This window comes from Botryllus schlosseri, chromosome 15 (assembly GCF_051294905.1).
Source record: "Botryllus schlosseri isolate E-star chromosome 15, Bs_hap1, whole genome shotgun sequence".
Taxonomy (NCBI): Eukaryota; Metazoa; Chordata; class Ascidiacea; order Stolidobranchia; family Styelidae; genus Botryllus; species Botryllus schlosseri.
In genome coordinates this window covers 13,421,529-13,448,060 of record NC_137250.1, presented here as the reverse complement: position 1 = coordinate 13,448,060, position 26,532 = coordinate 13,421,529, and the positions used below count along the sequence as shown (strand labels likewise).

Genomic DNA, 26,532 nt, shown 5'->3' with positions numbered 1-26,532 from the left:
CAAGTGAGTCCAACCGGCAAATCATCCCAATTTTGTCAATTCCATTGTTTGCAAATAAAGGTGTTGCTAGAATAGAGCCCCTTGATAACGTAATGTAATATAATATCACGTGTATAGGCTTGTTAATAAGGTATTCAAGGAAAAGAAACAAGGCCATGGGTTTTGAGGTAACATTTTAGAATCATATGACTATAGTCCGGCCCGCGAGCGATTTGAAGGTTTGAATACGGCCCGCGACAAAAGTTGAGTTTGACACCTCTGACTCAGAACTTATTATACCTGATATTCATCGAATGTAACTGTAACGATTTCGAAAATCTAAATACTGGTCGACTTCTTACTTCTCAAAGTATTCGATGGTAACATATATCGTTGCGCTACGCGTTGTTTGTAATTCGAGTTTGTAAGTGTGAATGTAACATCCACGGCAGTTCATTTTGCACCGTAGATCAGGAAAACGATGCGCTTTTGAAAACTGCGTTGTCATACGGAAGTCACTATGCATGCAACTCTCTTTGATTAATCAACTTATCGTGCAATCCAAAATTTAGAGTCGGGTACATCGAATTCGCGAATGATATTAAATTTCAGGATTTTAAAAAGAGGGGTCGGATCCCCTAAACCTGAATACGGCAATGTCTTTACCTCTCAAAGATATGTTTATCCTGTCACGAGAATAATTATTGTGACCGTGGTTAAAATATTCTAACAAGTTGCTACATTATTGATCAATTCCATCCAAAAGTGAATATTTGGCAAAGAGCCATATCTTATACCCAAAAGAGCCATATATGGCTCCTGAGCCATAGGTTCCTGACCACTGCTCTATACTCACTGACTTGGACTCGGACTTGACTCGGTGGTGAATTGTAAATGACTCGACTTGACAAACAAACAAAACTATAAAAGTCTAATTGACTTGTGACTCGGTACCTTGTGACTTGATTACAACCCTGATATGATATGATATGAAACAGAGTTGGATCAATTACATTATTTCAGTTCAATTACAATTACTCCCTTGCATGTTTCAATTACATTACAATTACAATTACTCAATGCTAAAAATATCAAATTACAATTACAATTACTTTTAAACATGTAATAATTACAATTAGAATTACAATTACTGTTAAACATGTAATTGATTCGGTAGAGAGGTGCTCTTTGACAACCGTAGCGACGAAAGTAACTGCAATCTCAAGCTATTCATGTTTCATTCATGACACGAGTAAGGCAAATGAAATGTAAATGGTAAGGCGTCTGCGATAAGAATAATACCGATAAGGTGTGTAAAATTAAAATAAATGCAAAAGGAAAGAAGCTCCGGATAACTACGAATTACAAAATTTTAGTTCGCATTCACATTTTCACTTGCTCAAAAACTGTTAGATTGCATTTGATGAACGTTGGGGTGCGGAAAGTTTCTGGCCTCACTAAATTTTACTAAGATTAGAGGTAAGATTGGGATAACATCTCTACAAATGCGTGATCAAGTTTGATGAAGCCTTGCTGAAAACTTGAAATTCATTTTGCAATTGTTGCAGTAAGCCTCAGTACTGGTCAGAGATTTAAAAAAAAAACTCTGACCGTGGTGTTGGAAATGGTTCAGCACAGGTTTCAGAAGAGTTTATTTGCTGTTGAGCCATTTTTAAAATATTAAGATTTATTTTAGCCCAGTGATTCTCAAACTTTTTTAGATACGCCCCCCTTTATAACAGTGAAATATTTCGTGCCCCCTTATCGTGATATCACACAATGACACCAGAATGTTAGCATTCCTTACAGATAGCTTGATGGTATGGAAGGTTATCACTGTTGATGAGAGAATTCTCCAATAATAAATTCGGACTATACACAGAGCAATGACTATGAAATGGAGGTAAATCGCGCCAAGCGCGGAGAATTTTTTCAGTTTACCGGAACTTCGCGCCACCCTTCAGAAGCTTTCACGCCTCCCAAGGGGGGCACACCCCCAGTTTGAGAACCACTTGTTTAGCCTATATTGGAAATTCACTAAGTTTTCTGTTGCTACTGAAGTATGGGAAAAGTTTAGCATGGCTGAATTATCTAGTTAACGAGGCACGCATAGAACACCCATGTGAATAGGCTAATTATTTTATGTTGTTACCGTCAGGTTACAATAACAATGTAATTGAAATTGTAATTAGGCAAATTTTTTATCAAATTACAATTACAATTACAATTACACAAAATAGAAATGCTGCAATTACAATTACATGAAAAGGTTACGATTTTTTATTTATTGATGGTTGTCCCGCAAGATGTCGCGATATCCTACACTTTTCAGGGCTCAGTTTACATCCCATGAATCGGTTTGGAACTTTGACAAAGTTCAGAAAGTGTAGCAACCAGATTGACTCAATCGTCAAGGGGACTTCGAATATGGCTAATTCAGCTCGTGTCATGTCACGTCGCGAAACGTCACGAAAACGTAATAAAATATTCATAATAATTAGATTGGCGCGTAACTGGAACAAGCCCTTTCTTCATCAGGGATCCATTTTTGAATGATCGGATCTACTGTTTCAAAGTAAAAATACAGTAACTACTCTCTATACAGTATATTCTGCCATATTGACCTTATCCCAATTATGTGACGTGTGTATCGAATTCTTTCGGTTGTGACTGAAAAGTTTTAATGGACTATTATGGACAGCGGCGAATAGATGGTATACGCGGCAGACGTACATTGTAAACGATAATCGTATAATTGACCGATTCCCACTATTACGTAGGGTACAAATCCGGTAAACGCCCATTTCTGGTACAACATTTTGCTTTCGCGCCCATTACAGCGGCTCAAAACGAGTCAAATACCTCAATTCTTATGGATATATAATTATATCTAGATTTCAGGGGTGGAATGTACCACTCCACGGAAGTGCGAAAAGGTAATGCACGTAAACAGGGGCTAGCAATACACCCATGAGATACATCTCAATGAGGATTAGTGTATTTTCTCGTTTTCAATCAATGAAATTGGAATCGAAGCAAAATTTGGTACAAGAAAGTACCAATGGCTTGATCTCCACCCTACGCTTACGCTATGGTGGCTACGTGTACACCAATATTTCCCACCCATTTAGAGACAATATATCAATATCCTATATCATAGCTATTGATCCGAAGAGTTCTTTAGGACCGTATTCATCGGAAATATTCACCTCTCCTGCATTCGAGGATGTAATATTGTCGGTAATTAACGATTACATTCACCAAAATAAAATAGGCAGGTATACCCCATTCAAACAGCCCACGAAAAAAAACCGCCATCACATATAGATGTTTTGTTACAAATATAATGAAACCATATACAGGCCCGTTGAAAATATGATGGTACTTATGGAATTTAGTAATTTATTGATTCCAGCCTGTTGAACGACTGGTGTCCCTACTCTTCACACCATGACACAGTATCGCAGCTGCTTTTCGAGTGGGAAAATGTGGACGACCATTTCACAAGTACTTGCGAATTTGTACTTAGTCACAAACGTAAATACGACGTAAACTAATTTGCGTTGCACTTTGATAGCTGGTGTGATTTCGTTGGAGTGCGGTCATTGCTAATATGGAGAGATTGCGATTTTGCGGACAATGTGACGGTTGTATAGCGATCAGTTTTGAGTTAGGAGCTTTAGGAAGCACTGCGAAGAATCTAGGGCGCTCGAAGAGAACCGTGTGATTCTTCCGAAAATCAAGACTTGTGGGGACTCATGATATTTCCGTTGCAACGGCAAAGCAAGGGAGATATAATACAATTACATTGTATGAAGCGCTAATGGATATGTCGAAGCGCCATTGCTATTTTAAGTTCCGTCATCGTGTTGCTGATTTTGAGTTTGGCACACATTCCCAGCTTCGATTCATATTTAACAACTTCGGAATAGTACTTTTGTTTCACCAACAATGTCTACAAATGGCGCAGCGGATATCAATTCTACACAGTAAACGTGCATTGTCTACGCAAATGAGTTATATTGGAGCAGATTCCCGATTCTTCTGCCTGTGAATTGAAATATTTGATTAACATCAACTTCTGCGAATGTCCTGAAACAAATAAACACGAATCGTGCCATAGCGATTTCGACGAGATTCGAGAACGTTCGATTGTGGTAACAGTTCGCAGCCTACCAAAAGAAACGAATTCACCTGTGACGGAATTAGTTCAAAGATCGATTGACAGATTAAATAAATAATGAGCACTTGAGCTGACAAGAATCTACAATCTGTAAGTTGCACATCCAATTACATCTTGATAAAACTGGGAAAGTATCGTAAAATTATATGATTCGCGTCTCTATTCATTGATTATCTTAAGCATCAGACTTCAATCTCGTTCAATTCACGAACCACCTTTGAAACACATGTTCCCGTACCCATCTAATTGACAGATTCTATGGCTCAGTATATTCGTTTAGGAACTTGTAAACCACATACAAATTTATTGATGCAGTTAGTTCATAAATGCTTTTGTGACAGTCCTATGGTGTCATTGCAATGGAGGTAAATTCTATCGTTTTAAAAGTTGTGAAACTTCTGACATATTAGAACATGAAAACGCCTTACAAACTAATTCATCTATGCTGTTCAGTGTCCATGGTATAGGAAACGGTAACATTTTACATCTGTATTCAATGCTGTAGCACCATGTACAATTGTACATATTTCATTGATATATTTACAGATTCCTAAGTTTCCTGAGAATTTGCCTTGGGACAAGTAAATGCATGCATCACATCACGGCATTAGGGCGGATCAAGCCACTGCTGTTCCTGACTATTGCACTGCAAGAGGGCTAAATTCAAGTACCACTCAAAGAAGAGCCATTGTGACAATCAATGGAAACCCAGTGGAAATGAATATACCGATGAATCTCCCATTCATGCCTGCTGTTAACCCACTGTTAACGGGCGTAGCGTGTGAGTAAATAATTCACTATTCTCACAAATCCTCACCGATGTTGTAAATTATGCCGATCCGGTGGGCGGTGTAGTCAACTCAGCATCCCTAGACTTTGTTTCAACTACTATGGCCGAGTTATCTGCCTATTTTGTCTTGAAAAGCGGAAATTGCGACATTTTTCTCTTTCAATATAATAAGATGATTCGTAACCGAACTGATTTTACCGTAATATGTAATTTCGAAGTTGAGTGCCATTTAGTTTGTGGTAGTTTGTAGGCTAAAAACTAACCTGATTTCTTCTCATTGTGTAGAATACCTTTGCTTCAATATCATTGATTTAATCGCTGGAGACCTGTATGATGGCTAGGGCTGTTCAAAAATAACTTTTTTTCCTGAATCTTGCTGGTTACTTGATTAAATCGTTAGGTTGCCTTAAAAAACGACGCATACCAAATTTGAATTCATTCCGACAAATATTCGCGAGTTACGTAGAGTTTGAAAATTTTGTATTTGCCCAAAAACGCAAAAAAAAAATTTTTCTCAAATTTTTTTGCCAACCCCATGAAATTGTTGGGCTGTCTTCAAAAACAATGCAAAACAAATTTGACTCAATTCCAAGCTGTAGAACCGGAGTTATTTCTGTTTTTATTCGATAATTATGGGATTATCCTTGATTGGTGGATAATCCAAGAATTATCACCTAAAAACTGGAATAACTCCGCTTCTACAGCTTGGAATTGAGTCAAATTTGTTTTGCATAGTTTTTGAAGACAGCCCAACAATTTTATGGGGTTGGCAAAAAAATTTGAGAAAAATTTTTTTTTGCGTTTCTGGGCAAATCCAAAATTTTCAAACTCTACGTAACCCGCGAATATTTGTCGGAATGAATTCAAGTTTGGTATGCGTCGTTTTTTAAGGCAACCTAACGATTTAATCAAGTAACCAGCAAGATTCAGGAAAAAAAGTTATTTTTGAACAGCCCTAATGATGGCGTATAATGCAGCAACAGGAATGCAAGGAAATCCACAAGTGTGGCAGCATGGAAGTCATTCTGATAGTGATGTTAAGGCTTGCGTGTCATTCACGAGTGAAAAGTAATTTCATACCGCTGAATTGAGTTTTGACCTGAGATCTTAAGGTGCGAATCAATAGCAAGTTCCGTGTTCCTCAGCAGCCATACCTAAACAGTGTTTTCTTTGTCGTGGATGACTGAAGAGGCCTCGAATACGAGTCAACGCTCTGGACCGTGCTCAACAGAGACTTCCGAATTTCGAGCAAACTAATCATCATAAAACGATCGCTTCACTACGAAATTGTTGGTCCTAGGATTTCTAAGCTCTTGCCTACACATTACGAACATTTGACAAGAAAGCCCTAAAATGGTTTACATACATAGCTCATGTGATACTCATCGGACCAGGAATCGAGTAGGCAAGATGCGATTAATCGCTTTTATAATGTAGGTAATGATGGGCAACTATTACGATCGTTTGATCCGATGTCCTATAATAAGGAGAAAGAACTCAAACAAATGAACGCCAATGGAGGGGATAACAAGGGGTCAGGGTTGATAGGTCAGTGTACCACTATAGCTTGCTTCCACCGTTGAAAAATTATATATTGAATTATTATAGATATATATTATATATAGAATTGATAGTGAGGCCCAAATTTGTCGGGATGTATAAGAAAACAATAACGAAGATGATTTGAGATAATAATATTTGTCAGTTCTATACTTGAATTGAGTTCCTGCTTGCCTATCAATGGGAGTGTGGGTTGGGTGCTCCAATTGAATATTATTTTATTTCACACGGTTTTGACGGCGAGTTGACCCCAGTGGCATTTCGTGTAAGTTCAACAGCAGCGCGATAAACTATATATCATAATGTTATCGTGGGCACCGGTCTAACTATTGCAGTGTAGTGACGAGAATATATTTTACAATCTTCGTCAAAGGTAACTAATTATTATTATTATTGTTTCGATAGTGGCGCTTATGACCGATTAGGTCTTTTGGACCACATACATGATGACTAGCACACACGAGATTTTACAGGTATTTTACAGGTAACTAATGGAAGCGATAATTTTTTTAACATAGCAGCTAGTTTACCATACGGGGGCTACATATAGGGTTGCATTCAAAACAAACGGTGTTATAAAACACTTTGTTTAAAGCATGATTAAACAGTGTTTTAAAATAGGCCTTTCAATATTTTTTTATCAAGTTGCAAAGGTATTCCATAATTGTGTAAATACTTTCCAAAAAACATGTTGTATGAGCCTGCGGACAGCTACCACCCGATATAGCCGACGTATATCCATATGGGATAGTTGGAACCCTCAAACTAATCAGTTCAACAGCAATATTACAGATATTTCGCCAAAAGAGCAATATTTACCCTATATTTTCAATTGTCAATGCCAATCCACTATGAGGTCGCAATTGAATATTCATGACGTCAGGGCTTAAAAAAACATGCTTGTTTTAAATTGATTTTTGTTATAAATGCAACCCTAGCTACAGAATTAGGAAACATAATTTCATTGTATCGCAGTTTTGTGATATTTTGGAATGATGAAAATATTAATAAACTGATACTGATACTGAGGATATAGCGAGACTAGTTTTCTAGTACTCCCGCACGATGAGATGCAGTGGGAATGGGAGTACTTTCGAAACAACTTTTGTGACAGTTGAATTCCACTGCAAACTTCATACGAAGTTCGTCTTCTTGTGTGACGTGGATAAATAACACACTTTGTTATCCATGCGAGCACTACGAAAATGCTTAACAGGGAATCTAGCTAGTTTACTCTATTCTGCATGTAGTTATCTTCCCAGTCTATCAACTCAGCGTGACTGTTGCCGCACTGAAATTAACACTTAACCTAATACTGAGTACTCTTCAAGTTAGTATAAAATATTGATCAATTTCGACTGTACTTAAAAATCGACACAGCCTCATCTTCTATGGCTATAATCTTAATACAGTTTTACAGCGATTTGCAGCTTTTAAGATGTTCGATAACTCCAAAGGTATATTTTCATATTTTCATGGGAGAATGTATACATTGTATATTCATTCATTTTTGCGATATGCTTTAGGGATGAATCGACTGAGAATACAGTATACGTAGAACTCTAAAATCGAATAATGTCATGTTCCGGTTTATACTTTATGATGTCACTCAGTATCGTGCGAGTTGTGCATGGCAATGAAGTTCTGTAGCTATTCCGCAAAGACCGATCGATCAGCAACCCAATTTAACAATTCATTTCCAGTTTTAGTACATTATACAACACTTGAAACACCCGCGTGATTTAAATTGGTTTCAAAACCACGCTGTTACAGCAACGTCGTAACACGGCTCACGCTTGAATGAAAATCGCATAGCCACCGCGTAAACCCGCCTCCTTCCAGACAGGAAGACTTTGGATAGGTCATCTATCAAAATGCAATGAGTCTTTTTCTGTACTGTTTTGCGCAAATTCTGGTGCTGGTAAATAGCGGAGGAGATAGCTTTTACCTGCGGAGTGCTTTACTTTATTTGGTATTCAGTATAAGCGGCCGCTTGAAACAGAACGCATAGTTTTAGACTTTCCAATAATCAATCATGTTGTGACCAGTATCACGAAATTTTATACCATATCTGTTTGCCTCTGAAAGAAAGTAAAAACAGTGCAAATGCGTATGTGGTGAGATAAAGGTTGAACCGTTTTAGGTTCTGCCGGCGTAACGTAACAGGAAGATGCTTATCATATTCTTGCGGTCGCGTTACCGAAATGAATTTGATAAATTAGATTAGTGACTGATATTTAAAAGAGAGTGACCTTGTTGCGGGGCGCGGATAGCAGGAACAATGGAAAGTTTGATATACTACTAACGCCCTGATTCATGAATGGGTTCTGTTTAGCCAACATGGCTGGGAAATGTTGCGGTACGATATGAAAGATGAAAAAAGTTGAAGTGGTATATATATTATATATATATATATATATATTGATAGGGAGAGAGCTAGAGAGAAAGTGAGAGAGAGAGAGATAGGTGGCAACGTGGGAAATTGTCCGCTTTCATTGTAAGTAACATTGATGCTGGATATCAAGTTTAACTCGCTGATGCGTAAATCGTACTAAACTATGAGCTGTATGTCACCGTGCTCAGACGGTAAATTGCTTTTTAATTTAAATATTTGAAGTCAACTCAAACATGACCGATATTCTGAATTTCGAATTGATTTGTCTGAAACGTTATCGTCGCGCTGCATTGTTACGTCGGATGCGATGAGGCTCGATTCCCGTAGTAGACACTGCTAGAGATGTTTTGGGTAATCGAAATGATTATCATGCCATGCTCACAAGAGGGTATGTGAGGACAGATTTAGTCGAGAAGATATGAGAATTCGCCGATTTACGTCATAATCACTTGGATTTCTTGCGGTGTACGCCTTTGCATGACGCCTGATGGACTCACTGACGCTATATTGACATTGGACGTGCAGTAGTGTTGTTAAATCGTGAAAGCACACTCCTTAGCACTCGCTGGTTCCATTTTGAGACCGTAAATTGTCATTTTCGCACTATCGAAATGAATACAATTACACAAGCTTTTCTCTTACATTCGAAAACTGACTGTTTGTCGCCATTTAGCCGAGATTTTAGCCTCAGGTGAGATTTAACAACTCTGCCGAGGCCATAATTTATCCAATGTATGTAATCAAACGTTTCTGACCATGATTTCATATTGGATCGAGGCCTTTTAATTCCCTGGTGCTGAAACATAGCAGTTTAACGCAATTGTTTCTCGCGTCTATGTTCGATATTCAGCGGATAGGCATTTTAGGCGATTAGTATAAAATCCTGTCCTGTGACGAGAAGGGGAATGTTATCTGCTCCAGTTCAACGTGTCCTACTCAATGTTGTGCCCGGTAAGAAATTACATCTGATGTGGGCTACTTATCATGAAGACTGAAGTTGAAGAGTCATCAGCTTAGTGCTGTGAAACTGCAGACCAACATATAAATATATATCATTGAAGTTTCTGTTAGACTGCTGGTCCTCATAGCGAATTTACTGCCACTTTCAAAGAGACGTAGATTGACGAAAACGGCGATCATGCCGCCATTTCAGCAAAACATGTATTCGCCGTGGAAAGTGTAACAGGCTATCAGCTGAGTATGAGAAGGCCAAGTCATTTGCACTGAACATAACAGGGACATATACGCGAGCACGTGTTATGCTACGATTGCAAACTCCTCTCGATCGAGCAATTAAATAATAAGCAAAGACGAAGTTCACACCCACTACGAACAGGATGACAAGGCAGGGTTAGGCTTATAGCATCCCTGCCAAAACATTGCGTTTGGTGGTATACCATCGAGTTCGGTATTTAGACCTGTGTGTATTCAACTGTTCATCGTGTCGAGAATAACGAATTGTTTTTAAGTGGGAATAGGAAAAGATCATAACGATAAAATAGGTTGAACGACGTGAAACTGCAGTTCGAAAAGCCATCTCATTTGTAAATGTATTCCATTAGTTATTACAGCTTAAGGCGAACGTTATCTATTCAATATAAATGATACGCAATAATACTGATATCTTAAAACACGGCTTCTTTGACTAAGCATCTAAGCAATTGTAGCGTCTTGCGATAGGATAAAGTTTTTTATGTCTTGAGATATTACAGAAACGGACTTTTACCACATTTCGACAATTAGCGTTCCAAACACCCCTCACTACGGCTGGTGTCAAAATAGCCCATTTCTCTTCAGCTTGCAATTGGACAAACGGAGTAGGATCCGCTAAATTGATACCATCGGCAGCTTCGTCGCCCAAGAGTGCGCACATAAATGGACTGCCAGATATTTCGCAGCATCAACAACAACAACAACAACATATTATCGCTGCAGATGGGTATTTGCACTGCCCTCCTCAGAAAGAAGGAATATTCGGAATTGACAGAGATCCGGTAAGCATCAAAATGCGTACAGAATACGAACTGCGATATATCAGACGCGACCGTAAAATAGAGTATACGATTGCCTCCCTGAATAATTAATAAGTCGATTACATACAAGTCATTTCAAGCATTCTTTGTTCGACCAATTGTTGGTGTTTTACGTTCGTGCGCTCTCCCACAGAAATTAGGGCCCGTGGAAAAGGCGGTTCTGCATCAGGCTATGTACAATCAAAGCAAAAAAGCGACTCCTGAAATGAGGCGGTGCGACGATTGCAACGTTATCTTTAACTCACAGGTGAGATATCAGTTGAATTATGTTATCAGCAATGGAACTTTGTTCTCACAATATGGGCAATGGGCATGGGTAAGTTATCCATTCGAATTAGATAGCGGCTCATAATATCTGCTGTACTGGGCACTGTGTACACTGTACTGTACATGTACACTGTACACTGTACAGTTTACAGTACATTGTACACACGCAATCTCGCACTGCCGATTGTGCTTTGCTTGCAACGATTGCGCCTCAATTGCAATGTTTTCGTATCCCTCTCCTTATGGGCGCGATACGGCGTCACAATCACTAAAAATCGATCTATCACAATCTCCGAATTTCGTTACACTCTATCCAATACCATATACCTCTAACCACTATAACATAACGTATCAGTTATACATATTATATAAGATACGTTGCGCACATGATGTGTTGGAATTGAAACAGACGAAATTTCACATGTTTCATCCATGATCTCGCATATCAGGTGATTTATCACAAGTATGATTTATTAGAAATTATCGTCGAACTCGAGGTCAAAGTTTCGTTGACGTCTGACTGATCGACCCACCGGAATATTGTTATTTATAAGTTGGTAGACGGAGCAGAATGTTTCGCCCGTGGTATTGTTTGTAATTTTGTCAAAGTTTCAAGCGACCAAAATATGACGCACGCGCGGCCTCGCCGAGATGTCAATGCATAATTTAGTGCGCGATTAGTGCTTTCTCCGTTTCTTTTCGTATCGATTAAATTGGCTCGTTATATTTTGAGTGCCTTGTTCAAAAACACACTACAACGAATATACGGTAATATCGATCGGTCGTATGGATTGAAATGTTGATTGAGAACTTTTATCACCGATTAACTGGCACGAATATGCGTGCCGCATTATGTATTATTGCGCACCGTACGGTACAGATGATTTGGTGCCGAGGTCACTAATTACGCCAATTTATCGATCTGGTTTTGAATTGCGTAAATTACCAGCCCGCACGGAGCGCAAATGCGATCAAAACAAGGACAGCGTGTACTGCACTGAATCTATATTTTAGAGATTCCGACAGGATCCGTGCCAGGCTTTTTTTAAAATAGCGTGCCGACGCGGCAGCAATTATCACGAACCTTTTAATCATTGACACAATTTTCGAGAGAAATGTCACTAAGACGGGTTTCCTGTTCGCTTTTTAATCCGGCGTAGGCTTGCATTGCTATATACTTTAAAAGATCTCGCCCGCTACAGATTATTATGATTTATTAGCAATAAAATTCATATAAACAAATTTTTGTCGATTTTTCTTGAAACTCGCAATATACATTGTATACACATATAATAGCGACCATAAATCATTATCAATTTTAATGGTGAAGTGACTTTTACGTGCATTTTCACGATACTGGATCACTAATTTGTGTCCGTTAAAGTTAATGCTTACAAAATAAATGTCGCGAACCAATTCGCCTGCCAATATTTGAATAGCATGCGATAATACGTATTACACATTTATATCACATTTCCATACAACAATGTCCGGTTCGGCATCGGTGTATTATACAGATGGGAAAGGTGGTGATTACGATTACGTTGGTTCTAGTTTTTGGACGGGAAAATCAATTCCACCGTATTTCATAGGCGTAGACATGCATTGGCACCTTTCGTTAAGATGCTTAATATAACTCCACAGAACTGAAACTGTTCATTTTTTATTGTTATGTAGTAGTTATATAGTGTAGCCTATCACCAGTATTTATCTTTGGCACTACGGACTATATTTGTTACAAGATAATTTCAATAAACCGCGGTCGGGGGAATTCATGATATTCGGCAAAATTCGATCACAAATGTGCGATGAAAGCAGATTTGTCGACACACGGAAAGTGATGTGATGATTCAACTGTTTCTCTAACGCCGAATGAGGGACTTATGTTTACGGAATTAATCCCGTCATACAATAGGATACACGAGGAACTCCGTGTCATCTGGAGCAAATTAATTCGGTTGAGAATCAGGACAGATGCTTTGCCAATGTTTGCCTTTCGGCTGTATCAATGAGACTGAAATGACCAACGACGGGCATAACAAACAACCGGCCCATCCGACGACTTTATCCGACTCGCAAAACTTTCTTGCGATAAGATTTATAGTGAATTTTTCGCACATGCTAACCATCTCACGACCTTCATCTCGCTCCTCCGGTCTTGTCTACGCTGTCACAAATTTGCTTGTTGACACTCGAGGCCCAAACAGATTCCCTAAGATTCTAAAATGTCAGTTTTGCGTCCCCAGTCCCCACTATGGTTATCTAAGCCCCCAGACCGCCTTATCCGAGCAATCCGCTGTATCACTTTTCTTCACACACATTCATCTTAAAGGGTGACCTGGCGTACAACTGAAATGGATGCCGAACTCAGTTTGACACGCCAGATCAACGAGGAAATTAGGAATGATAATGTGTCATAAGCCGAAACATTAGTAAAATGTCCCTATGTGAAAAAATATCACAAATTCCGAGCCTTATACCAAACCACGAAAAGTCTAGCGAAACGCATTCCAAAAACGCCAAAATCGTGACGCTTGGTATTCAATATGCCAGCTGCCAACCGTGATTTCAAGTATCGTACGACTGGATGGATACCTGGATAAATTAAGTTACGACCGGGGCCTACGATACTAAGTCTACTACGATACCAAGTGTCGTAGGCCCCGTTACAATGTATACTCGATCTATTGTGGTATTGTCGAAGGATATGTTGATTACACGTGGCGGGCATTTGGTACATCCAGAAAGGAAGTCGACCTGACACTTTGTTTTCCTTGGCAACACAGTGCATTATTTTTATATCAGTCACGCATAATGACGCAGTAGCTTGGCGTGCCGTATATTCTATAGGTAAAATACAAAGACACTAATGGATTGTCGCAGCGAGTAACTTCATATCGTAATTTCGTCGGTGCAACGCAGATCCAATAATTTACTGAAACAGACTCGTCTATTGTCGTACGGGAAAGTAGGAGGAGTAATTTCTTTTGGTTGTCGGAAACTTTACAGCATGGCTTTGTTTTAGGCAACACATACTAACTAGTAAGGCTTCGTAAATGATTTATTGATCTTGTAGGGAACACACGGCCTATGTTGTTACGGGTCTGTAATAGAGATGCAAGTATAGCTGCTGTCTCTTGAAGGTGGAACTTATCCTTGTGTTGTGGAAGACATTGTATGTTAGAAAGGTAGAATTAATCCTCCCGGTTCTAGAATCGATTATGTTTGAAGAAAACACAGCTTGATACTACTTTTACATGATGATAGTCTTCACGAACCAATCGTTCGCCGGATTTCCGTGCGATTGTCGAGAGGCTCCGACCTCATCTAATCATAGTTGCTCGGGGCTCCAGGAAACCTATAACATAGCGATGGATTCGGAATGTTTTGAAAGTCAGTTTTCCATAGCGTAAGGATACTTTGTACATGTACTGTACAGTGTACCTGTACAGTGTGCCATTGTACACACAGTTTACTCCGCGAACTGCGACATACAGCTTCTTTTCGTGATCAAGGCTTATTTAGTTAGAGAGCCGCGATAACAAATATACAAGTTTCTGCTTCTATGTAGTGATTTTATAGCTAGAATTTTGGTAGCAAGCAGATTGGGGGCGTCCGTTACGTGCGAGAATCACGTACGAAATGTGGTGGAGGTACCAAGTCATAATGTTGCGCATGCGATGGGTTCGAAGTCGTAGCGCGAACCTCATTGACCAGTTGATCATTTGTCATTGAAACTAAATAGAAGATTGACGGCGGATATGAAACCCACGTAACTATAGTTTAGTGTATTTTCAGAGCTTTTATCGCGTTAGTTTGGGTTAGTAGCGTCAGAACGGCGTGTATCTAAAAGAGCATTTTCTTATTTCTCATGGACCACCTCGATTTTGGGTATGGCGGTGTGTTTCTCGTTTAACACGGTAAGCTGCATCCCAGAAAAAAAAGTCTTAGGTGAAATATACTCGGAGGGTGTGAATCCTATGGAAAATACTCGAATGGTCGTGAATCCTAGATCATCGAGCTCTTCTTGTGCCATAGTGAGCTAGAAATGGTTATTTACCACTGAATTTTCTATGTCTCTCAGGCTCACATTCAAATTATTTTGAAGGTGGGTCCATGATCTCTCAAATTGGAATATCTGATAACATCGTTCATGGCCGTGCATCATTTTAAAATAGCTTAGGCATCGTGCCGTCAAATTCACGAGGAGTACGATCTCATAACTACTCCTTGATTTATGACTAAAATTCACCAGGGATTGCGTGCATTTCGTTTGATAACTCTTGTCCATTACCCCCGATTTGGGCTTTCGGGTTTCGTGACATTTGTGTTAACTTACAGAATCAAGCTGAAATGCATTATAAAGGAAAGAAACACGCAAAGGTGATGTTCCTGAAGAGGACGCGAGGTTAGTATATTATGATAGGCCTACTGCGCGTTTACAGTTGACATAGATATGTGTATATCTGAGAGCTTGGGCGAAATCTAAACAGGTTCTTACGCAAACGCTGCGCGTGGGTAGCGCATTTACCTGATGTAACATCCCTAGGATTACACCATCAACACACTTCCTGTGGCATGCCACTGCGCGAAGAGATTAAACGACGCAGATTGGAGTATAAAACTGCACTGTAATGACTTATCGCTAGGTATATACTTCCTTGTTATTCACCAATTCAGAGACAGACAGTGCCCGGGGTAGGCAATGATTTATGTGCTGTAACTATAGATAGCTAATCACGTACAGAAATTTTCGTTGTGATTTTGATGCATCGCAGGGCACGCGGAACTGCCTCCGATGCCCTTTCAAATTGATATTGATTAGCCGCGGTGCTTCAGATGACTATAGACATAGACATAGAGCGCAGACAATTGCATGTTGTACTTTCCAGAAACCAAACGATCTTCAACAAAGCCAAGCTTCTCCGGAGCTGCGGTGGGTGGTTTAAATGCGACCTTTCCGACGAATATTAAGAACTCTGCGAACGACTTGAGGCCAGATGAAATCGGTCCTAAAATGGAGTCGTGCGATCAAGTCCAGACTGACAACCCGACCGAATATATGTCACCCGCCACCGATGGGTTGACAGACAACCGTATGGAATTACCACAAGAACAAACTATCCACCATTCGGCGTCGGGTGCAATAAACGATGGGCGAATACTCGACAATTCGACTACAACTGAAAGTGCAATAATTTTAAGTGATGATAGATCATCTCCGCCCACGGATGAAGGTGACGATATCAATGATGATGAAGGCAGTGCCGTAAAGGCCGGTAGTGCGACTTCTCCGCGGGAACCTGTGATATTACCTGATCCACTACCGAGATATATTAGCCGAGTCGAAAAACCTACAGGTAAACGTGTTGAGTTCGGAAATATGGAGTGTTGCTATTGCGGTTACTAAGATCTATCTCATGCCTGGTGCAGAGACAGGCAGATGCAATCTGACTATTACTTGTCTCTAAAATGTTGTTCAGCGGTTCTCAACCACCGGTACGTGCCAAAAGTGTTCTGCCGGCCCGCCAAATATACTACACTTAATTCCAATTCCAAAAAGCAAGAAGTTCCCCGCTTGTGCATTATAGTTAGAGAAATGAGACATCAAATTTCAAAATGATTCAAAAATTTGTAACAGGTTCTTCTCCATCGTGTCGTAATATAGAGTTGATTGTCTAATTTAGACGTACTTCACAATGCTGCAAGTGTTGTACGAAACGAAAAATATTGACTTCGTAAATGTAGTCTCTTCCTCGCCGCTACGCCATGTCACTAACTGGAATATAGCATAAATTTCATATTGGTCAGTGAAAGTTCAAAACGAAACGCGGGTATCATTCACAGTAATGTAAACAGGGCTGCATTTAAAACAAACGGTTGTTTAAAACACTTTGATTAAAAACATGTTTTAAACAGTGTTTTAAACAAAGCCCTTTTAAAAAAATGTTTTTTTTTTCAGTTGTAAAATTATGCCATAACCGATGTGTATCGATATGGGATGGTTGGAACCCCCCAAATAGTCGGTTCAACAGCTATAGTACAGATATTTCGTCAATGAGCTATATTTGCCCTATATTTTCAATTGACAAAGCCAATCCACTATGACGTCACAATTCAATATTCGTGACGCCATGACTTTAAAAAAAACATGTTTTAAACAAGGGCCTTGTTTAAATATTTAAATTGATTTTTATTTTAAATGTTACTCTAAATGTAGATATATGATTTTATAATGTTTCAAAAGTTACCAAAAGCGTGTATCGTATGTTGCGAATTTTATGGATTTGCCACGCATTTAATATATGATCTGAACACAGTATACCTCGCTCGTCCCACGGCCTACCTCTGAACACGAGCAATCTCAAACTATGTCAAGCTAGACGCTCCTGCCAGACAAATGTTTACCCAATATTTTCAGTATAAACAAATTAGTCTCACGGACCGCTGACGCCAATAACAAGATCCTTGTGTTGTTATGCATGGAAATCAGTGGGGTTAAATGACTTGTATTCATAGTAAAACCTACTGATAAACCTAGTTCCAACAATGAAGTCTAATCAATCCGTATGCGTGTTTATCTATTCCAATGACACGGGACCGACTTATCCGTTGAAAGCACAGAAAAGACACAGCCCAATATTGATGCAGCACAGTATTGTGGGTTTTACACATAATATGGTGCTGACTCAAGATATGTGAATTGCATATGAATTGCGCATCACCCGTTTAGATGAATGAATCTGACATATGCAGTTTAAAAATATTGTCGGTAATTCAATCTAGCTGATCAGTTTTCCAATTTATAGTTCTGTGGAATTATAACGTTGTGCGCAGTAAATGATCGATAATGCATGGTAGCTATGCGTAGAGTGACAGTGGAATAAACCTCGACTTCATGTAAAATTAATTCAATTCCCCCTTGAATATTGCCAATCAAAATAAATCGATATCGAATGACTTAAGGAAAATATTCATAACATGCGTCGGCTGTAATTACGGCTGTATTGATCCTTGGCGACTTGGCACAATAGAATATCCTGGTAAATTTTTAAGTGCTACTCGGGTGATAATCCCGCTGTAGTAAATATGGTATCAGGTCTCTTCAGGTGTCGAACGCTGGGAAGCGATAAATCCGCGTATAAACTCATTTTTGTGCATCGTTTAGTTTGGTGACAAACGTTATGGGCGGATTCGGTCAAGTTTTTCCTAGTACTGGGGTGATATTTTCTGGAATGTCATTAGGGCAGCGGTTATTCAACAGGGGTCTGCGGACCCATTGGGGTACGAAGTACCAAATTAGGGGGTACGAGATGCAGTGTGCAATTACACGCTATTTAATTACGTATAATATTTTGCAAATTAACATAAAGTGGACTATAATAGGCCGGATTTCTTGGACTCGAAAATTTTCTTCGCGCTTTGCGCGATTCCCTTCAGGAGAATTCTTGCTTTAAATTTGGGTATGCCATTCCCTCCGACATAATAACAGTAGGCTTATAAGAAAAAAGTACAACATAAGTTACATAAATGCGTTTAGACTTTTTCGCAAATATGAGAGAATTCAAATTTAGTTAGTCCACGGGTATCAAGCCTGCCGGGGAGGGACTGTCACACTCCGATATTTCGGCGCTGGCCGTAATTTCCGTACCAGAACACACTAAGACCTGTGACTTTTCGGTGCACCGTGCCAGCTATCAACATTTCGACCCTAAAATCACAGCACATCGGCGAAACCTTCGATATTGATATCTTCATTCGCTGAAATGTCTCCTGTCCACGAAATCCACATCAGTTGTGTTGAAAACGTTATAGGGGCCCAATACCAGCCTCGTGTGTGGCTTGACAATATGCTGTTTCCATCCTGGATAGGGGTTACGAGAAACATTTCGTGACCGCTCAAGAGGTGCGAGCGCTAAAATGTTTAAGAAACACTCCTTATGGTGTGATTATGCAATGTTCATGTACTGTGCAATTGTATACATGTACCATTGTGTAGCACACATTGTAGGCGAACGGTGCGCGAACAGTAAAAACACTGCCTCTAATTCCTCCTCGCCACCTCATTCGCGTAAGCGGTGTCTTACAAAAAGCGTAGAAGTGGGTCGTGCTATAAGTCGGCTGTTACAGAATAAAAATGAAAAATATCGGCCTGGTGTAAATGACCATAGTAGTCGACAAACACCATGAATACCTCAAACCAACCAACCAACTGCCTCTAATTTTGGCACGCTCCGACGCATTCGCAATCTCGTACGCACCGTGGAATCAATCACTGCGGAGAGGGCGGCGTATTTAAATTATTCACCAAGGACTTGATCCCACTCCTACGCCACGTCTCTCGCCGATCGCTAAACTCGTTACGTCGGGACTGCTAAATTTTGAATTTTTATTTCAGTATTGAAAGAGTCATTGAGGTGCACTGTGTGTGATATTTACGTGAACTCCGAAAATCAAATGAGGCAGCACGTGAATAGCTTGCGGCATAAGAACATCGAAAAAGGTATTCCGACTCCGCCTAAGCCAGCGAAAGAGGATAAGCCGAAAGGCAGATCGGTAGGAGACGGAGTATAGACAGTATTGATCGGAATGAAGAGTAATTGATTTTACAATTACAGGAACAGTTCCGGTGCGAGGTGTGTCGCGTAACTTTGAACTCGGACATCCAATTGTTACAGGTATGTGTGCTTGTGTAGGCCTGTCATGGATGTGATTACACTCAAAAACCCTATCCCACAATCGCACTACACTGCAACCCTGATCAGTGCACCGTAAACACTGCTCTCTCTCTCTCTCTCCCTCTCTCTGGGACGTGGTAATTCCCTGTGTATGAAAATAGTAAGGATGAAAGACACCTCGCCAGTCCAATGTAACGACGCGGCGATATTACGAAGACGTGGTTTATGATGATTGATAGCCAATTAATCACCAATCAGTCGTGTATAGTCAAGGGGAGAAAAATACAGTTTGCGTTTTGACGTAATAATACTTTGTCACCTTACAATGTGTCATTGGCGTTGTTTCGTTGTTGTCTTGGAGCCAGGCCAACATTATTAACCAGGGGTCCTTGATAGCAAGCGATTCGGAAGCATGGTATACTTGATTCAATTCGCCCTAGGTCTTGCTATAGCCGCAATTATAGAAATCTTATTACCAGAACGCAATAAAGCATGACTTCACCACTATATTCAGGGATTGAACATCACAAATGTAACCTCGGATAACGGAAACGTTTATCGACAAGTTTCGATGACACTCACAATCTCGCACATTATACCATCTGGATGAGACCTTTCTTTCCACACGCAAACACATTTCCGGAGAGCATACGCGCATTATCGTTGCACCATTCCCAGAAAAATCAAACATTTTGGTCGCTAATTGAACGCCGCACATCGTAAAAGAGTATAGTCGGATGCATTTTCTTTCGTGTCACTCTCTAATTATGCAGAACCTAACGCTTTGGTAACTGACAATCGTGTGAAAATGGACAAAGCCCTTTTGAAGGCGGAAAGTACACTTAACACTTCGAAGTATTAAGGGTCAGTCTGCCGGACCGATTAAAAATTCAGCAACCGCATGTTGTATTCGGATTAACGCGTGTAATCGTGCTCCATCTGACGAAGCAAAATAATAATAGTTCAGTATTGCTTTCACGACTACATTCATTGCAGTAAAGAATTTATTAACTCGAAGACTTTTCGTGTGCCCCTTATCGAGAGTTAACGGCACAATAATAAGCATACAGAGAGAGATTCAAACGAAAACCAAAAAGGCAAAGTATGACGTAATAATACAATAATAAAAAATTAACGCTAGGCAAAGTCAGCTGTACCGGTAGTCATAACAAGAGACGAGAGAAAATCAAATGATACTATAATACACGGAAGACAACACACAGACAAATATCGGTATATATTAATGGGAAATTTTGAGATTATATAGAAACTCTTTCTGCCGCAGTTCACTGCGAAACAATAGCAAACAGTATTATTCACATCATTGTCGCAGACCACAAAACTATGATGGTGACGATTGGCTCTGTTCTGAATCAAAGTATGTTTACACAGTTTGCAATTAAAATGAAATGTACAGGACTGTTATACTTATGGATTATTACCGCGCAAGTTTTACTAATAAGTTCGCAGTTTACGCTTTGTCCCATCTCTTTTGCTTATAAATTTCCAATCCAGCCTGTGATTATCTGACCCAATCTACCTAACACTATATTTCAAATGGCGGGTTCATGTACCACTGTGAAATTTCCGATAATGATTTAAACACAGCGTAGTTTAAAATTTTGTAATGCGCCTTTGAAAAGTGGTAATATATTGGTCGAAGCGTAACATAGCGACCGATAACACCAGGGATGTCGAGGAGTTTTAGATATCCCTGCTATAACGTAGATAATTTTGTACTATCGCAGAAAATTGGTCCTCAATCCTAGAATTAATATCTTTATCGTCGAAGTTGTGTGGGGACCTTCCTGCTTGTATTTAATGTTAAGACAGCGACTTTCGAGACGCGACAAAAATTCAATAAATCTATACGAGTAGCTAGCTGTCTTTCAGAAATGAGGAACGTTGCCCTGGTATTTAATTTTAACCAAGCGGCCTTTCAAGACGCGACAATAATGCAATAAATCTATGATATAATGAAAGGGTACCCTTTTATTGGTTCAACTCAGTGCAAGATGCAATTTCACCCATATTTTCGCATGTAGTTTTCTATGACAACTGAAGGGGCAGAAGGGCCATTGCGTATATGTAGTAAACGAAGGTGTCATTGTGTATCGAGATCGATATGTCACGGTTGTATCTGAATACTTGAAAAAAAAAAAAAACACTCTTCGAATATCAATTACTCATGGAAACGTGAGCTTAAGGTCAGGACAGCGGACCGTCATTGGCATAAAGACGTTTATCTGTAAATGTAGTATACGACCGCACCTTGATCCCCGATAACTCTTAATTGAACAAGGTATGATTCAAATCTAGAATGGTGTCCCAACCTCATTATGAATAGTCGTTAACACGGCCGACTTCAGCAACGTTGGCTTTTTTTGCGGCTAACATTTTACAAGTTATCCTCTAATAATTGCACCGAAATCGGACCTCATTTCCCAATCAACTTCCGTCGTGATTAACGAAACAATAGCGTGGCGAATTCGATTAGCATGGGAAAGTATAGTTTTCTGACACACGAGCCGATGGTGCATTGACATCTACTTTACAGTACATGGACGCTTTTACATGCGAACCGTTTCAACTTGTCCATGAATAGGCACTGTAAATTTAAACCAGGGATCTGTCCATTTTCCAAGTTAGGCTAAAATTATCTGATTCGATTATATTTTTGCATTCAGTCCAACATCACATTTATACAGAGTAGCCTACAACCCTACACCTTTATCTTTTCAATCAGTTAGGGGAAATTTGTGGGTCAAAGGGACATCGAGATAGGAACTATAACAAATAAACACTATGGATATAAGGGCTCATGATCAGAGCAAACACATGAGGGATAATTTAAACACATATCTAGCCATCATATTCAAAATGTCACCTATCATATCGGTCAACCCGATAATCATAATTATTCCTAATTTACGAGCAGGATATCGAATATATGGAACAAGTGCTATGTTCACTTGTTCAGCTCGTATGAGACTAGGTTTCATTATTACTGAATGTAGTAGATTCCACTACATTTGTTGTTCCAATTGGGTTTCAGATTGGAGCCGTATAGTAAGAGCTTTGAGGTAAACAAAATGTACTTTCAAGAATTGACCGCTTTGCGTTAAGCTATAACAGTCGAACACTTACCGATAACGAACCTGCATACGATATTACGAATGCGTCGCAGAGCCTTGTATAGCTATATTGATTATCGAGCTATACATACACAGAAATCTCTCTTCATGATTTTTGAAGCGTGATGATAATGAAAACAAATGGTGTAGATAATCCGTTATACCACACACGAATTTTTATTGATATGTATCATCTGGGCCTACCATAACTTATTATCGTATGCCCCGGCATCATTGTATCATGCGCGTGGAAAAATGGTATATTTAGTGACTAAGGAATCCATAATTCCTCACGAGCTTGTTTCACTATTTACGGAATTACACCGCCGACACGGAACACATACGCTCCGGGAAAGATTTCGACGAAATAACATCGGAATAATTTGATGTCACCTCGAGGCGTTACTGCCCGATTGCATCCGTATTAGGCGTGGAATGTCTGGAATTGACGTGTCATTACGAATGTATATTTATCGCAAGACTTTGAAGACGTGCCGACGTCGATGTACACAGTATTATGATATCTCAGAGAAGCGAAATGTGGGATGTAGCATTTTTCCTGATCTAAAAAAAGCGTTTGACTGCGTATAGATCATAAAATACTCATCTCGAAACTGGTGCGTTAAGGGTTCCGGGGCCCACAATTTGAGCTCATAAAAGTTACCTCACTGGACGCCAACAAATGGTTGCAATCTCAAACACCTTGTCCTCTCCTCACCTGAAGACCTGTGGTCTACCCCAAGGCTCAGTACTTGGGCCGGTCCTCTTGACCTTATATGTCTACGACATTTTTTTTGAAACCTCCTCGTTGAACACTATATTGTTCGCTGATGATACTCATCTCCTCTCTTCCGCATCTTCGACGCCAGACCTGGATGCCCTGACTAATGACCAAATGCTCAAAATACATCAGTGGACTGCCCAATAACCTTTGCATAAACGCCTCGAAATTCCAATTGCTGACGGTAAGTTCAAAAAATAACCTAACTGTTCACATCGCTGGTCAACCCGTTTCCAACACAGAAAATGCCAAATACCTCGGGGTTTTACTGGACTCGGACATGTCCTGGAAGAGTCATATTCAGTCCCCAGACACTTAGTTATCACCGAAGTGTGGCCTGGTCTACAGGCTTAGACGCTTCATGCTGGCCTGGGTTCTGCTGATACTCTTTAAATCCTTAATGCAATCGAAGTTACAATATGGCGTCCTCTGTTGGGGGGCTGCCATTAAAACTGCAGTCGAGCCTCTGCAAAAATACAACAGAACGTACTCCGTATCATAGCTAGGGCCGCCAGGGGGCCTGGTTGTCCATCCAACAAGTCGCTGCTGAAGTGATTCGGTGTCCTGAGCATAGAAGATATGCGGAAACTAAAAATCGCCAAGTTTATGTATCAGTTCCACTGCGGTCATTGCCCCGAATATTTCAATGACTTCTTTACCTCGGAATCAAATGCGCACAAGTACAAAACACGCGCGTCCACGACGTCCAAATATCATATGATCGACCGAAAAGACCATCGCTCTATATGCCGGATCTGACGTGTGAAACGGTATCCCGCAGGCCATCCGACAGTCGACGAGCATGTCTATTCAAGTCGAAATACAAGTACTTACTACTAAATAAATACTAGTCCATCCCCAAGATTACCGGACCACCACCTGGCCTATCGATCTCGCCTTCCAGGGACATAATAAAACTGATTGATTGATCGATGCCACCTCATTTTTGTCGGTATTTTCTATATATATATATCTTCTTATACTTTTCATTCAGTGTGCATGCCTCCTCTTTACATCGCCTAGGCCAAGGTGGGTGTCTGACTCCTTAGACTACTCCAGGTCACTTCGATACCATCCTATCGTTTCACTGTATCGCATTTTTGTGGTGTATTGAACAGATAAAATTGCTAACAAACCAATCAAAACCAATCAACCAATCAAAACATATACTACGAACATCCAATACTTATCCAATACATTTAATCTTCACCTACAGAATCACTAAGACAGGAGAGCACGATAGGATTACTGATCGGGGTAGATCACCTAAGAATGCTATAAATACGAAGGCAAAAAAGCACAGGGAAATTATGGTTGACACTAATTGCTATATTTACATATCATAGTCAATAAATACCAACGTAAATGGAAGAACATAACAATAGAGGCATAGGCGAAAGCTCGTGCCCATAAATATGGGTATAGGTTTTTCGCATGTGGCATAGACGTAAGAGGAAAGCTCCTGAGGTAGCGGGTACATATATATAATTATATTATCTATATATGAATGGTATTTCACATATTTCGTCCTGTTATTTTTTCAGCACTTATCAAGTCAGCGGCATCGAAATATGCTAGAGGGAAAACCCCCCAAACCGCGTTGGACACCTTACGAAAGAACGCAGCATGCCCTTTTGAGATCGGCAGCTCACATGGTATGTTCTATCTATAGTGACCGCATTATGCCTTTACGAGGATCCCAATTGTAATATAACTGGACCACGGACCCCAGGTTAAGAACCAATGCTAAATGGTAGATTCTGAGCCCACCAACATGTGTTGAAAACTGTTTCCAACATGCGAGATCTATATGAACAGGAAGCTCATATAGCATTGTACTGGATTCAGCTATGAATTTCGCCTCGTGAAAGTGCACTGTATGAAAATGTGTGATGTCTCAATCTCAAGCTAAACTTGGTTATGAAATTCAGAGACTTTCTGCGCTCAAGACGATTTCTAACGGGACGAATCATATCCTTCTATCACCACAACTTTCGGGACAGCCCTTGTCTCTAACCCCACAAGGAGCTATTGCGTCACAAATGATAGCCCAAGCATCAAATGCGTCACATCTGAAGCAAATGGCTTATATCACCCCGAATGGACAAATACTGCAAGCGCCAGAAATAGTTTACATAGGAGCGCCACCTCACGGTTTTCCTTCTCATCACCAATCTCAGACGCCACATCAGATACCAACAACCGGGACCGCTTTGATACAATCTCCATTCCCCAGCGTTTCTCAAGACTTGTCTACTTTGCTGAGCGCTCCATGCGTTGGGTTGGAGCATCGCGAGCTGGGTTTCAACTGGAACGCCGGAATTTAAACGTTGTTATTTCTTAAGACGATTCTAAAATGTACATCTATTATACTTTGACCTTTTCGGCGTAACGGTTTTGAATTTGCTGTTCTGCAAATGCATGCATCCCGAATCATTTGTTCTGGATTACCTGCCTTTTTTATTCATTTTGCTTTTGGAGCAAAATATATTTGAAATAAAATTCTAATGAAGCGTTGAACTCCAGTTCGGGTCTATCCGTTTGAAGTGGCGATTGGTCTTGCTAACCAGAAGATAATTTGGAAGTGCGCGATTTATTCAGTCGACAATAGTGAAAGGCTGGACAAGTGGACATTGCCTTCAAGACATACAGTTTAAGATGACTGACACTCATTTAAACATTACTCCAGGTCAAGCATAATAGTTGATTGTTATTGGAGCGGCGTTAACTGA

At 39.9% G+C, this 26,532-nt stretch overlaps 1 protein-coding gene across 2 annotated transcripts; it reads left to right on the top strand.

Moving 5' to 3' along the window:
• The first annotated feature begins 4,697 nt into the window (after window positions 1-4,697).
• Window positions 4,698-26,320, top strand: LOC145458080 (zinc finger protein 385B-like). Of its 2 annotated transcripts, none has more exons than XM_080336394.1 (9): window positions 4,698-4,943; window positions 10,705-10,901; window positions 11,074-11,187; window positions 15,549-15,615; window positions 16,100-16,567; window positions 19,606-19,763; window positions 19,826-19,885; window positions 25,345-25,455; window positions 25,732-26,320. In XM_080336394.1, exons 1-9 carry the CDS (start codon window positions 4,748-4,750, stop codon window positions 26,125-26,127), a joined length of 1,767 nt encoding a protein of 588 aa, XP_080192520.1. In that variant the 5' UTR covers window positions 4,698-4,747; the 3' UTR covers window positions 26,128-26,320. The 2 variants fall into 2 exon arrangements, with proteins under 2 accessions (XP_080192520.1, XP_080192521.1); XM_080336395.1 differs by lacking the exon at window positions 4,698-4,943 and adding an exon at window positions 8,982-9,858.
• The last annotated feature ends 212 nt before the right edge of the window (window positions 26,321-26,532 follow it).

Bases quoted from the DNA above. Each gene is read 5' to 3' on its own strand.
- LOC145458080 (XM_080336394.1), top strand. From the start codon at position 4,748: ATGCATGCATCACATCACGGCATTAGGGCGGATCAAGCCACTGCTGTT. The intron at 4,944-10,704 runs GTGAGTAAATAA...ATTTCTCTTCAG, and splicing joins ACTGTTAACGGGCGTAGCGT to CTTGCAATTGGACAAACGGA. The intron at 10,902-11,073 runs GTAAGCATCAAA...GCTCTCCCACAG, and splicing joins TCGGAATTGACAGAGATCCG to AAATTAGGGCCCGTGGAAAA.